We start from the raw sequence: 14,758 nt of genomic DNA, 5'->3' as shown, positions 1-14,758 counted from the left end.
GCTCCTGCATTGAGTGTCTGCCCCCTGGTGGTCAGTGTGTGTCATAGTGACCAGTCATTCCCAGTCTTTCTGCTGTTAGGGTCAGTTTGCATATTACCCTTTTACTATATAGGATAGAGGCCTGGTGCACGGGTGGGGGCCGGCTGGTTTGCCCTGAAGGGTGTCCCGGATCAGGGTGGGGGTCCCGCTTGGGTGCCTGGCCAGCCTGGGTGAGGGGCTGATGGCTGTTTTCAGGCTGGCCACACCCCCTTTAGGGTGGGGGTCCCCACTGGGGTGCCTGGCCAGTCTGAGTGAAGGACTGAGGGCCGTTTTCAGGCTGGCCTACGACTGAAGCTACCAGCCTCTCCTTTTTTTCTTTTTTTTAATTCTGGGATTTATTTACCTTCTATAATTGAAACTTTGTTGCTGTCACTAGAGCTGAGAGCCAGGCTCCTGCTCACTTCAGCTCTGAGGCCACGGCCTGCTGAAAGCAGGTATCTGGGGTTTGTTTAGCTTCTATAATTGAAACATTGTTGCTTTCGGAGCTCAGAGCCAGGCCGCGGCAGGCGGGGAACCTTGGCTTCCTCCATCACTGGAGTAAGCAAGCCTCCTGCTCGCTTCAGCTGCGTGGCTGCCAGCCGCCATCTTGGTTGGGTTAAATTGCATATCTCGCTGATTAGCCAATGGGAGTCATAGCAAAGGTATGGCCAATTACCATGTTTCTCTATTATTAGATAGGATACTAATGATATTTGTCTAGACTGGCACTTTTATGTTTTAGTTGTTTATTAATCAAGAAGAAAAGGACCCACTCTATTCTACCATACAAGGTATTAGTCAACCATTTCTCATAGTTTCACTGAGGAATTTCCATCCATAATCTTTTATATGTAAAATGATAAATTTCTTCAGTAGAGAGAACTTGTAGTAAGTACATTTATTATAATAATTTGAGATCCAGCTAATACCCATTCAAATAGACACTAAATCATTGCTCAGGGAAGAAGCCTTAATTTATAGTGAAAAAAGGTCAGCTGCATCCAGTTTTGGGTATAGCACAAGGTCAGCATTTTTATTAACTTGAAAATAATGGGAATGTCTATATTTTTGTGAGGAAAACAACATGCCACATCCCAAGGTATAAATGTGAGTTAAGTAATTAAATTCACATTTGATTTTTTGCCCAATGTTAGGTTTATATGCACAAAAATGTCTGCTAAGCAGATACCACACAACAACACTATGAGAAAGTCTGATGGCCTACAAATTTCTAAAACTATAAGAGTCATCACAAACACTAGACTGAGAATGACAAATTTCTTAGATCAAATGAAAACTATTATTATCAAAGCTTAGTTAAAAGGAAAAATTTTTTAATATTTACAGAAAAAAACCTTATCTTGATGGTACATTATTAAGGAAGGTCAATATACTTTGTTTCTGTGGGGCGCGGCTACAGTGTTTTGGCCAAGTTCAAGCCTCGGACCAATGAAAGGACAGGGTCCTCCCAGCACAATTATAGCCAACAGCTATGGTTGTAAGCTTGAACCTATGGTCTAAACACGTGGCCCCACGTGCCTGTGTGCTAGAGGTTCAGGTGCATGTAGTTGAGTAGGGTTGAAACTCACGAGAATGCTGTAAACAACTTGATCACGCCCCTACTTTGCCTCGTGGCATCTGGTATAAAATAAAGACATGGCTTGTGGGTGCTGGCGCTGTCTCATCAGGGAGCAGCATCCCACCGAGACCCAGCTTTCATTCTCTTGTCTGTCTTTTCTCAATCCTTTCACACCCCCCCCCACCCCCTCAGGGTCACTGAACCAGGCTGAGCTGGCATGGCACAGTCGCTGAGCTGGCATGGCACATAAGGCACCCTGGGGCTGAGTATGCCATGGCCGTGCCGGCTCCTCACAGTTTCAGAAAAATATTCATATTAAGAGTAATTAGTAGATAATTCTCTAGATATTTATCATACTTAAATGCAGTATTATAGAACTCAGGAAAACATTAAAGAACTGCTCTCATGCACTCAGAAAAATGTTATTAACCACAAATTAAAACTTATGAGAATACTGACAACTCTGAGTAGGCAATTACAGAACTAAGTGTGAGTTTATGTTTAGTCCTCCCTCCTTGCCACAAATGTAAAAATGTAAGTATGCTTTACAGGATATTAAATAATGCCAAGTATAAAAAGCAATGACTAAAAGTAAGTATAATCCTATATAATAAAGAGCTAATTTGCTAATTAGACCGAACAGCAGAATGACAGTCCGGACAACCTTCTGGACGAAGCTGGGACTGTGAGGGCTGAGCCCCTTGCATGAATCTCGTGCATCAGACCTCTAATAAGTAATAAAAACAACAGTGGTGCTGTGGGAACAGGATTAAAAAAAAAATCCACAGAATTTCAATAAAGTTATCTAAATTGTGGACAAAATATGAGCTCTGACTCATATAGAAATAAATTTTCTTTTTACTTTAAACATCTATATGCCCAAAACATTAGTTTGAGTAGAGGGCAAAAGACCTCACTGGCAAGGTAAATGAACTCTAGCTTCTCTGAAAATAAACACACCACAGCATGCATAATTTAGTGCACTCGATCAAATAACATCCCACATACATACCACTCCATTGTGGTGGACCTACAGAGAAGATTATTACGAGTTAATGGATTTCAGACAATTGCACATAAACACAAAGAAAGATACACTGGAAATCACAAGTCTAGTATTTTTTATAATCCTGATTAAATAATTTTACAAAATTAAGTTTTAAGACATTTGATTCAATAGATTTTTACAGAAAAACTCATAAACTTTTCCCTCTCTAATTTTTTCATACTTCTAAAATCATTATTTGCTCAGCTTAGAAAATATCTCCTTAATAAATATCAATTTATTCTTCCTTTAAAAAAATTATCTTCTATAAAAACCATTTTTTGGTGTCAAAAAGGTTCTACACTAGAAATTAGGTTCTTGAGTATGATAATAAATAACTCTGTTCCCAACAGTTTGTTTTTTTTTAATACCTGTCTTTTTTTGTTTGTTTTAGGTCATTTAATTGACGGAAAGCCTTGCTTACTTTAATGTTTTAAAATCAGCTAAAATTACAAGCAGTAATAAAGTTTAAAAACACAAACAAACCCAATCAAGTTAATATAGTAAATTCTTAGTTACAGGAATTCAGGTGAAAGGGTTGTAGTAAGGGTGGTCTGATAAATGTAAACAATACTTTATACTTATAAATTTGGAGAGCTCAGAGACCCTGAGAACCATTTCGTGGTATAAGGTGAGGGTCTGTGGTAACAGTGAATAAAAAGAGTCAAGGAACACACAAGGGTCCTCAAGACTTCCCATCATCTGTACACTGATAGTAACCCTGACTTACTCTGGGAGCATTTATAACAATGGTACAGTGGCTCACAATGTTTTATTAAAACTCTACAGAAACTGGAAATGTAATTATTTAACAATGTAAGATAAATTAGCATACTAGTTTCAGTGAAACTAGCATTGTGTTTCCACAATAGTCACTATGACTGAATACCTGTTTACATACCTGTTTCCACACTAGACTATAAAATTTCTGAGGCCAGAGACAGACTATATCTTTATATTTTAGTATCCTGAGAATAGTGGTGGTATAATATTTACTGAATATATGAATGAATGAATGAACGAATGAAAGATTAAATGAACATCACTGGTTAAAAATTCAGGTAAGTCAAACACTTAAGTTAAAATGACAGGTAAATTCTTCAGAAGAATAATTTGATTAACTAGAGCTTTCACTTTGCTAAACTTTATTATGAGTATGCAAAAACAAAGAAGAAAAGCGGCACCAAATAAATAAGGCAGTAAAGAAATGATTGCCATACTGGAAAATTTAGAGTTACTGTCTTTGCATTTTATTGTGATAATTATTAAGATACAACTAAAATACAAGGTGCTTTGATCTTAAAAGGTTGCAAATTATTTGTGCATTCAGGTATCAAAAGACAAATTTTATACCTTTTAAGAAAAAAGTTTGTATTTAAAAATACAAATATTTTTGTTATTTATATCCTGAATATCCTTACAATTTATTGATTAGGTAGTGATTGTATTTAAATTAATAGTTCTGTATTGTAATAAAAACAACTTTAACGGCTTCTAAGATTAAGTAAAATATTAGATAATCATACATTTTTATTCTAAAATAGAATAGCCAGAAGATTCTGTATGAATTTTCATAATTTAATATAAGACATCTTTATAATAAGCAAAACTTTGTCAAATTTTTTCGTTATACCAAAATAATGTAAAACATAGTACACTGGGCCAAACTAGTTATGAATAAGCTCAAATATTTGCTTAAGGAAGGTTCACATTAATGTGTGTAGTTGTCTTTCAAGAAATTAACCTAAAGATTCAAAAGAACAAATAGACCAGGATTCCTAAATAGAAATAAAAGTTACCTTGCCTTCGTAGTTCATTTTTAACAGCTTCAACGCCTCCTGTTTTTTCAATAAAGTCATATATGACTTTTGATGTTTCTCTGTCTTTAAGTTGTGCCTCTGAGATTCCACACATATCAAAAAGATTCTTCAATTCTGGATCCAAATTATTCAGCTATAACAGATAAAATAACTAATAAAATCTATCCCAATTTTTAAAAACAAGCATAATATTTAATTCTCATCTGTACTATTTATGAAATTATTTTAAGTTCATAAACTTTTAATATGGTTATATTGTTTATATGCTAAATAGACTTTCTTATTAAAAAAAAATACAAAAAGAATTGATTTTAGCCTGTCTGGTGTGGCTCAGTGGTTGAGCACTGACCTATGAACCAGGAGGTCACAGGCTCCATCTCCAGTAGAGGGCGTGGAGGAGGCAGCAGATCAATGATGTTTCTATTTCTTTTTCTCTCTGCCTTCCTTTTTGAAATCAATAAATTTATATATATTTTTAAAAGAATTGATTTTATATTTTATCTCCATCTCTTTTTTGTTCCTTGACTTCAAAAACAGGGAATGTCAGTTAGATTTTTTAAATTAATAGTTTTGTATTATAGATAAATTAGCATTATACTAGTTTCAGTGGAACAAGCATTGTGTTTCCACAATAATTATGACTGAATACCTGTTTACATATCTGTTTCCACACTAGACTATAAAATTTCTGAGGCCAGGGACAGACTATATCTTTATATTTTCCCATTCATGATTCAGACATATTTAATGCTCACCTATACAACATTATCCTAAATAAGATTTAGTTATAACCACAAAAAAATACAAATCAACTTGCAAATTTGAGAACCCCAAGCACCCTGTACAGTGTCCAACACAAAAAGGCACTCAACACTTACGGAGTTAACATTGTAGCTTTAACAAAACAACCAAAAGGATTTTTAACCTCAATCAGAAATATTTTTCAAATTAATTTTTACAAATCCTGACTGTCAAATGTGAAATACCTATTACTTAGATAACCAAAGTAGAGATAAAATATTAAACACCTTTTTTTTGCCTGAAGTTTTACCTATCTTGCTCACAGTGCTATAAATTAATGAATGATGAAATTGCCAAAAATAATAGAATGAAAAGACCTATATCATTCAACAACTGAATATTCAGAATTTGATCACAGTATTTTCCAATAATTTGGCATATATTTATTTCCCTGAAATAATTATTGAGCAGAAATAATTTTCTTCTTTTTGCTTTCAAAACACAAGGATTTTACTTATACAGTAAAATAAAGTCAAGGTATACAAAAATTTTCTCTTTAGAGACTTAGCCATGAATTACAGAACAATACTATGGTTTCAAACCTAGTGATGTGTACATAAACACAGCACATTCAAATAAACACTAAAATTCACAAAAATAAATAATAAAAACAAAAATCCAAATATAGGCCATAATATTCCCACATAGAGTAATGTTTATGGCTTGAAAAGACACTTACATCAAAGCCAGTATTTGGATCCCAACCAACATGTCCAATGTGCCTAAAGTAGAAGATAGGGGAAAAAATACACAAAGGGCATTAACACCAAGATATATATGAAATCCAATCTACCCACTGAATTATTGGCCTTAACTAACAGTTCTCATAGAAATAACAATATTCAGGGAAAAACTACATAAGTAGGCAGGAGAAGAGGATTCTAGCCCAGGCTCTGCTACTAAATGAGTCTTAACATTTTCGCACAATCTTTCTGAGCATTCATTTCCTTAATTGTCAAACTAGAATATTAATACAAGCATTATATATATACTAGAGGCCTGCCTGCATCCTCTTGCAATCCAGGACCCCTTGGAGGATGTCAAATAGCCGGTTTCGGCCCAATCCCCAAAGACCCGACCCAGACAGGAGGGAGCCCGATCCCCGCAGGCCTGATCCAGACAGGAGGGAGCCTGATCCTGTGCGTTGAGCATTTGTCCCCTGGTGGTCAGTGCATGTCATAGTGACCGGTTGCTTAGGCTTTTATTTATATACATGAGAGGAAAGGAATTTTGTAATGAGCTAATAAAATAATGCCTGCTACAGACTATCTGTGCCTCCTGAAAATTCATAGATGTTAAAACCCAATCCCCAATGTGATAGTATCTAGAAGCGAGAATTTTAGGAAGTGATTAAGACATGAATGGGATTAGTGCCCTTAAAAAAGAGGCCCCAGAGAGCTCCTTTATCCTTTCCTAACATGTGAGGACACAACAAGAAAACCGCTATCTATGAACCAGGAAGTGGGATGTCACCAGACACCAAATGTTGCCTGTGCCTTATCTTGAACTTTCCAGTCTCCAAAACTGTAAGAAATAAATTTCTGTTGTTTATAAGCCACCCAGTCTATGGTATTCTGTTATTGCACTGCAAATAGATTAGGACAATGCCTCTAAGGAATTGCCAAATACCATTTTTTATAGAGAAAAGTGAGAAATCATCTTTATGTCCAACAATTAAAGAAACTTTACCTAATTTTTTTTCTAATGAATGAAAAGGTAAAATAAACTATAAGATTCACAGAAAGTCAGCTTAAAAAACAAACAAACAGAAAACTCCAGCAAAATCTGTAACTAAAAGGTATGCAAGTGGTAAATGTAAGGGTTCTATCAAAGGAAAATTTTATAACAAGTTAAAAACCTAGAGTCATAATGACTAAATAAAAAATAAAGATAAAAGCAACAAAAGAACTGTCTTACTGGAAATTGCTTGGTGTTCCAATATCTGCCTTGGTTAATCTCTTCTTTTTAGCTTTTCCTTTTTTCTTTTCTTTGGTATGGGAGATGTTGCTGACTTGTGGACCATAAAATCTATTGGTTGTGATTTCTGGATTTTTAATGTCAACTGTTGCCATGGGTAGATTAGGACCTGAAAATAAAGTTTAAATAACATTAAAAGAATATAATTTAACATAATTATTATAATCATAATATATAATTTAAATGTCTTTTTCTGAAGCAGGACCACTTCATTATTATAAATTACTTACATTTTAAAACTGCAGGCTAATTTATAAATAATGAAGAAAGTACTGCCTAAATTTTGAAAAGACTATATAATAAATTCTTAAACATGCATAATTTCAAAGCAAACTTCATAACATTAAATCTCATGAAGAATATAAATTTTCAATAAGAATTTAAATATAATTGGTCTAGTCCCTTAAATTTTCACTGTAATTGCCTCACATCCAACACATTAGTCACTGACAGAGTGGTATATATGACATAACAAGAATAGTAAAAAAAAAAAAAAGTAAAATAGCCACATATTTTACTTTTAAATCTAATAAAGAAATCTAGTCTTACCTCTTTGTTTCAATTTTAGTAGTTTGAGGGAAAAAGTACTGTAGTTACTGCTGCTTTTTTCCAAAACCTCCACAATTAAGTCCAGTAATATTTTCCCCATCAATATATATAGAATTTGACTATCATAAGTATAGAGCTCAAAAACTTAACATCAAAGAAAATTCTCAAAACTCTCATTTTCTGCAATAACCAACTGTAAAATTATCTTAGGCACCTATTAAATATTGTTAATAGCATCTTTAGGAGTTGCACTAAATGTAGCACAAAACCTGTTTTATGATTCATAAAATATTACTGGTCTTAAAAGTGTAAGAGTCTGAACAAAATGTATTCAACATAAAATTTTCTTATAAAGTTACTAGAAGGGTAACACATGTTCCTTACAAGGCCCACTTTACTAGTAATATACTAGTACGATTCTCCTTTTTATTGAATTTATTGAGGTAACACTGGTTAACAAAATTATACAGGTTTCAGGTGCACAAATCAACAACACATCATCTGTACAATTTATTGTAGTGCTCACTACCCCAAGTTAAGTCTCCTTCCACTACCATTTATCCCCCCATTCCCTCCTCCACCTTCCCCTGCCCCTTCACTCCTGCTTCCCTGGCAATCACCAGTTGCCGGAGTCCATAAATTCCTTTTTCCTTCCAACCCCTCCATTCCCCCCAAACTCCCCTCAGCCTATTCTCTATCTATGAGTCTGTCACTTAATTCATTTTGTTCATTAGAGTCCACATATGGTACTTGTCTTTCTCTAACTGGCTTATTTCACTTAGCATAATGCTCTCCAGGTCAACTATGCTGTCAGAAAGGGTAAGGTTTTCTTCTTTTTACAGGTGAGTAGTATTCCATTATGTAAATATGTACTACAGCTTTTTTATCCATTCATCTACTGATGGACACTTGGGCTGTTTCCAAATAATACATGAGTCTTCAACAAAATCTCATAACAGACCAAATTCCTCTGAGATGATCATAACAATAATTTTTAAAACATTGTATAAAATACAATCACCACTGTGCAGAAAAACAGTAAACCCAATAGGTCTGACACTATCCTTTGAAAGGCCTGCTTGCAAGGTTGGCCTTTAGTTGGTTATCTGGGATCTCAGATTTCAGGAGGGTTCTCATTATTCCCTGATAAGACCGGCTATTTCTAAACTGTTTGTAGCAACAATGTGGGTTATGCTAAACAGCTGCTTTCCTTCTGGGAGTTTAGAATCCTGGTAGGTACTATATGATTAGCAATCTATGTGACTAGCCACCAAGAAACCCTGGGCTTTAAACGATAATCTGAGGCTCCCAGGAGCTTCTTCTTTAGACATTTCACATGTGCTGTCACAATTCATTACTGGAGAAATTAAATGCATCCCTGTGACTCCAATGGGAGAATACTCTTGTGTGGTTTCCCCCAGAGTTAACCCTGTGTCTTTCCCATTGTTGATTTTATTATATACTAGAGGCCTGGTGCACGAATTTGTGCACGGGTGGGGTCCCTCGGCCTGGCTGGCGATTGGGGCTGATGGGGGGGAGGGGAGGAGAGGTGGGTGGCCAGCCAGGGGGAGGGACTGCAGGAGGTTGGCCCCAGCAGCAAGCTAACCAACGGCTGATTCTGCGAGGAATCGGGCTCCCTCCTCCCTCCTGTCTGGGTCTGAGGTACGGGTGAATCAGATTTGGGGCTGTCAGGGCCCCAGCAGTAAGGTATGGGTCAGTGCACTTCACAGCTACTGGCTGGTCGTCTGGTTGTTCTGTCCTAATGGTCACACACACACACACACACAGCCCGGTGCACAGATTTGTGCACAATGAAAAGAAATAAATTAGAAGAAAAATTCGTGCGGTAATTACATTACTGCAAAAAATTACATGTCAAAATAGTTGGTCTTCAGACACATTCTGTTGATAACGCGTTTTCTTTCAGCTTCAGAGGCACATTATGCCAATAGTTGGTCTTCAGATACATTCTGGCGTCACGTCCGATTGGCGCCAGCGAGAGCTTTATATGTCACGCATGCACAAGTCAATGTTTATTTTTAAATTGCCAGTGCATGTCATATGTGCTGGCCAGTCAGTCGGTTGGACAGTTGAACAGACGTACAGTCAGTCATTTAGCCATATCTATCTATCTATCATCTATCTATCTATCTATCTATCTATCTATCTATCTATCTATCTATCTATCTAGATATAGATATATATCTCCTTTCACTATAATAAATATTTGGCATGAGTACCACTATATGCTAGGTCTTCTGAGTCCTTCTGGCAAATCACCAGTTGTGGAGGTAGTCTTGGGGACCTGAACACAATCATAGAATAGCAAATAAAAATCCCAAGAAATTGTAGGCTAATGTATATTAAGTTATTACTAAATGCCAATTTGACTACAACTCTTAAATTGTGCTGAAAACCTCAAAGGTATTCTATTAAACTAAAGAAACATATTTACCTACATGGGTAAATTATATTTCTCTTCCTCTCTACTATTAAAGATGAAATAAAGCTATAATAAAATGATGAAAGTCATCTGCCACCTCATAGAACAATTAAACAATTTGGAAAGATATATATGTTTAATATCACCAAAACTCAGCTATTTTCCTTCACTATTCAAAGTACACTTACATATAATTATAATATACAAATGTCTAAAAGTTCTATTTATAATTGCATATAAAATTCCTTAGAAGTTGCTCATGTAGGCAAGAAATAAAGAAATTCTTCTTGGAAAAAATGGAAGCTAGTGAACAATATGGATAAGATCGTTAAGAGATAATTCACTGTCAAGGAATAATCTGAAAATAACTGGATCAAGAATTAAAGATTTAGTGTCTGTTCAAGTCTTCTGACCATTTTTTAACTGGATTGTTTGTTTTGTTGTTGTTGAGTTGCATGAGTTTCTTGATATATTTTGGATATTAACCCCTTATCAGAGAGCAATTGTTTTCAAATATCTCCTCCTATCGAAGCTTTTTAGTTTGATATGGTTCCATTCACTTATTTTTGCCTTTACTTCCCTTGCCTTTGAGGTACACTTCTCCCAAGAAGACATACAAAAGACCAATAGATATACGATATGTGCTCAACTTCACCATCTATGAGAGAAATGCAGATCAAAACTACAATGAGATACTACCTCACACCTGTTAGAATAGCTACTATCAATAGGACAAATAATATGTAATAAACACATAACTTTCCAAATTGTTTGTTTGATAAACAAGTGTTTGAGAGGTTACAGAGAAAAAGGAACCCTCATTCACTGCTGGTGGGAATGTAAACTGGTATAGCCACTATGAAAACGAGTATGGAAATTCCTCAAAAAGTTAAGAATAGAGTTACCATATGACCCAACAACCCCTCTTCTAGGTACCTACCTGAAAAATTTTTAAAAAATTATTAGCAAAGATATAAGTACCTCTACGTTCATTGCAGCATTACTCACAGTGGCCAAGATATGGAGATAACTAAAATGTCTTTTGATAGATGACTGCATAAAGATGTGGGTACATATACACAATGGAATACTACTCAGCCATAAGAAAAGTTAAAATACTGCCATTTGTAACAACATGGATGGATCTTGAGAATACATGTTAAACGAAATAAAGACAGAAAATGTCAAGAACCATATGATTTCAATCATATGTGAGATATAAAACTGAAAGCAACAAAATGAACAAATAAGACAAACGAACTCGCAGACACTGACAACAATATGGTGATTACCAGAAGGAAAGGGGCATGTTTGGAGAGCTAGAAAAGGATAGAGGGGGTCAAATATTTGATGACTAAGGAGATTTGACTTTGGTAAACACACAATGCAATATACAGATGATGTGTTATAGAATTGTACACTTAAAACCTATAAAATTTTACTAACCAATGTCACCCCAATACATTCAATTAAAAAAAGACAAAGAAGAATTAAAGGTTAGTTAAGCAATACAGAAAGCTTATTAAGTAGTAGATAAAGACTTGGATTTTCAAAGTTGTTCAGATATTAGATTTCTATGCTTGCAGTAACTTCACAAAGTAAGAGAAGTTATTGAGAATACCCAGAATTTGTGTGTTAGAGGGTTGAATTGGGGTCATACCCATACCTTCATATACTTATCTAGTGACCTGATGTTACTTATCACTCTCCCCTTTCTGCTTTCTTCCTTCTTATAATTTACCTTTACCAATCAGTAAGAGCAACACTGTCCACAGTAAGATACTGCAAATTATTATTTACTCTCTTATCTCGATACTCAATAGTATAAATGAAATAGGACGTAAGCACTGACTTCAGACAGACTTAGGGAGTACCAGAGTTAGGTGCTCTCTTTATACATACCACCCTTCCTAAATAGGTGTTCATACACCAACTACAGGGTAGGCAAAACTAGGTTTACAGTTGTGAGTACATGAAATACAGAGTTTATTCTTGTATTATTATTTATTAATAATTGTATTATTTTCCATACGAACAACTAAGGCTACTTTTGCCACATCTTTACAAAAGCAACAAATTCACCATTAAAACAAAACAAAAGAAAATTAGCAACTATATAGTTGACCCTTGAACAACATAATGGTTAGAGGTGCTGACTCCATACAGTCGAAAATCTGTGCATAACTTGTGACTCCCCTTACTAATAGCCTATTGTTGACCGGAAGTTTTATCAAGAACATAAACAGTCAATCAACAAGTATTTTGTATGTTCTATATATTATATACTGTAGTCTTACAAATAAAGTAAACTAGAAAAAAGAAAAGGTTATTAAGAAAATCATAAGGAAGAGAAAATACATTTACATTACTGTACATATTTATTGGAAAAAAAAATCCTTATAGAAGTGAATCTAAGCAGTTTAAACCATGTTGTTCAAGGGTCAACTGTAATTAGTGTTTATAAAAGAACAAAAAAAATTTTTTATGCTGCTTTAGCTTATATAAAATAATCTATTATACTATGGATGTTCTAAGGCAGTGATGGCGAACCTATGACACGCGTGTCAGAGGTGACACACGAACTCATTTTTTTGGTTGATTTTTCTTTGTTAAATGGCATTTAAATATATAAAATAAAAAAAAGTATATAAATCTTTGTTTTACTATGGTTGCAAATACCAAAAAATTTCTATATGTGACACGGCACCAGAGTTAAGTTAGGGTTTTTCAAAATGCTGACACGCTGAGCTCAAAAGGTTCACCATCACTGTTCTAAGGTAAGAATTGGGTATAGTTAAGTTTAACAGTTTAAATTATAAAAAAAATATATATTATTTTCTGGGAAATAACAAAGTAAAGGTTCTTATAAGCCCAATTCATAACTCACTAGAGAAAATAACACAGCATCTCTGAAGAAAGTTCAAAGATGAAGAGACAGAAATAAAAGTGTTATATGGAATGAATAACAGAGTTTAATTCACACTGTAGTTGCACTATGTGGAATGAATAACAGTTAACTCGTACTGTAGTTGCACTGTTTCCATTCCTCTCTCTACCCAAAACTCAGATATGGATATACTATTACACATCTCTCCACACAGTTATAGAGCCCTGGCATTAGCTATTTAATGTCATTATATATAAATTATATTAGTACTTGTTAAGATATTATTGAAGTCTATATAAGAATATCCACATTAAAAACATGTTAGAAAATTACTATTAGCTGGGAAATTTAGAGTTTTTCTAAATGTTTCATTTTATATATGAAAGCTAAGGGCAAGAACCATCAGGTGGCATGTCCAAAGTGACACAATTAGTAACAAAGGCAATGATGAAGTCTACTTGGTTCCTAGACCACTAACCTTTCTATTAATTCCTATGCTTTCTACCAAACTTCAAACCATAAAGTGATTAATAATAACAATACTACAAATGTTATCATTTTATCAGTTCTCTTAAGTTTGTAGTCCAATAATTCATTATTCAATAAATATTTACTACTAACTTTCACAATTTAGAAAAAAGGTTTTCTACACATTCAAGAAATGAGGTACTTGGTTATTTGGGTTGACAATAGTAATTTACTTCAGACTTTGAAGGTGTTATGAAATAAGTTTAAAATGGAGTTCTAAAGCCCAAGTAAATATTTGTTTCAAAAGTGACAGTAAAAAAAGTGATAACGGGTATAAGGCAGAGTCATTTTTTAATAAGTATGTTTACAGGAGATCTGGTAACAGAGATACTCTTGAATCATTTCTAATAAAGTTTAGTTTAATTTGCCGTTTATGAAATTACACTCATCCTAAGAACATGTACTAACTAAATATATAATGGAGAGAGCCATTTCCCTTCCTTTTTTGGGAAAACAAAACAAAACAAAAAAACAAGTCAAAGGACAAGTTACCTTCTTCTGATTAAGGACAACTGTCACAGAAATGGTTGGGTTTTTTAAAATATTCTCATTAAACAGCATTTCTAGTTAGTTTTGAAATTAAAAGAATAAACTAAAGTCTTCCCCTTAATTACATAAAAAGTAGGAACTCTCACCAAGGTAAAATAGTTGAGAAACAGGTGGCCCAGAGGCCTCTGATGTCAAGCAGGCATGAAGTTGAGAACAAATCTTATTGGAAAGCGTCTAAGCTATAAGGTGAGATTGACCAATAAAAAAAAAGAAAGATGTATGGATTACGAGTTAGTGAGGAAGACACTGAATTGCATTTCAGGAATATATGTTACTTCTACATAAAGTATCCTTTTAATAGTAACATTTGAAAAGGTCTGCTACACTGATAATGTAAATGAGGATCTGAGACAAAGCACGGACAATGCAAAGTGGTGAAGGTGTCCATTGCCCCCTAGTGGCATGGCACCAAATGCAGAAAAGAAATGCGCTGCCTCCAAAACAGGGGTCTCCACACAGCAGGGAGAACAAAACAATCGACTGCAAAGTAGGAAAAAAATATTAACATTTCTATTAATTATTATTTCATTATTTATTGTAACGTGTTATACTAATACCATAT

The 14,758-nt window shown here is 34.6% G+C and overlaps 1 protein-coding gene across 1 annotated transcript in view; it reads right to left on the bottom strand.

The window, feature by feature from the left end:
• The window catches only part of WASL (Wiskott-Aldrich syndrome-like), a 76,148-nt gene that overhangs the window by 20,411 nt on the left and 40,979 nt on the right, over positions 1 to 14,758 (bottom strand). Inside the window, exons 6-8 of the mRNA XM_014530152.1 lie at positions 7,181 to 7,349; positions 5,943 to 5,985; positions 4,442 to 4,595 (exon numbers count right to left, since the gene is read on the bottom strand). Of these exons, the coding sequence (XP_014385638.1) occupies positions 4,442 to 4,595; positions 5,943 to 5,985; positions 7,181 to 7,349 (366 nt within the window). The remainder of the gene's footprint in view (positions 1 to 4,441; positions 4,596 to 5,942; positions 5,986 to 7,180; positions 7,350 to 14,758) is intronic.

This window comes from Myotis brandtii, unplaced genomic scaffold (genome assembly GCF_000412655.1).
Source record: "Myotis brandtii unplaced genomic scaffold, ASM41265v1 scaffold726, whole genome shotgun sequence".
Taxonomy (NCBI): Eukaryota; Metazoa; Chordata; class Mammalia; order Chiroptera; family Vespertilionidae; genus Myotis; species Myotis brandtii.
This window is presented reverse-complemented; position numbering and strand designations above follow the sequence as displayed.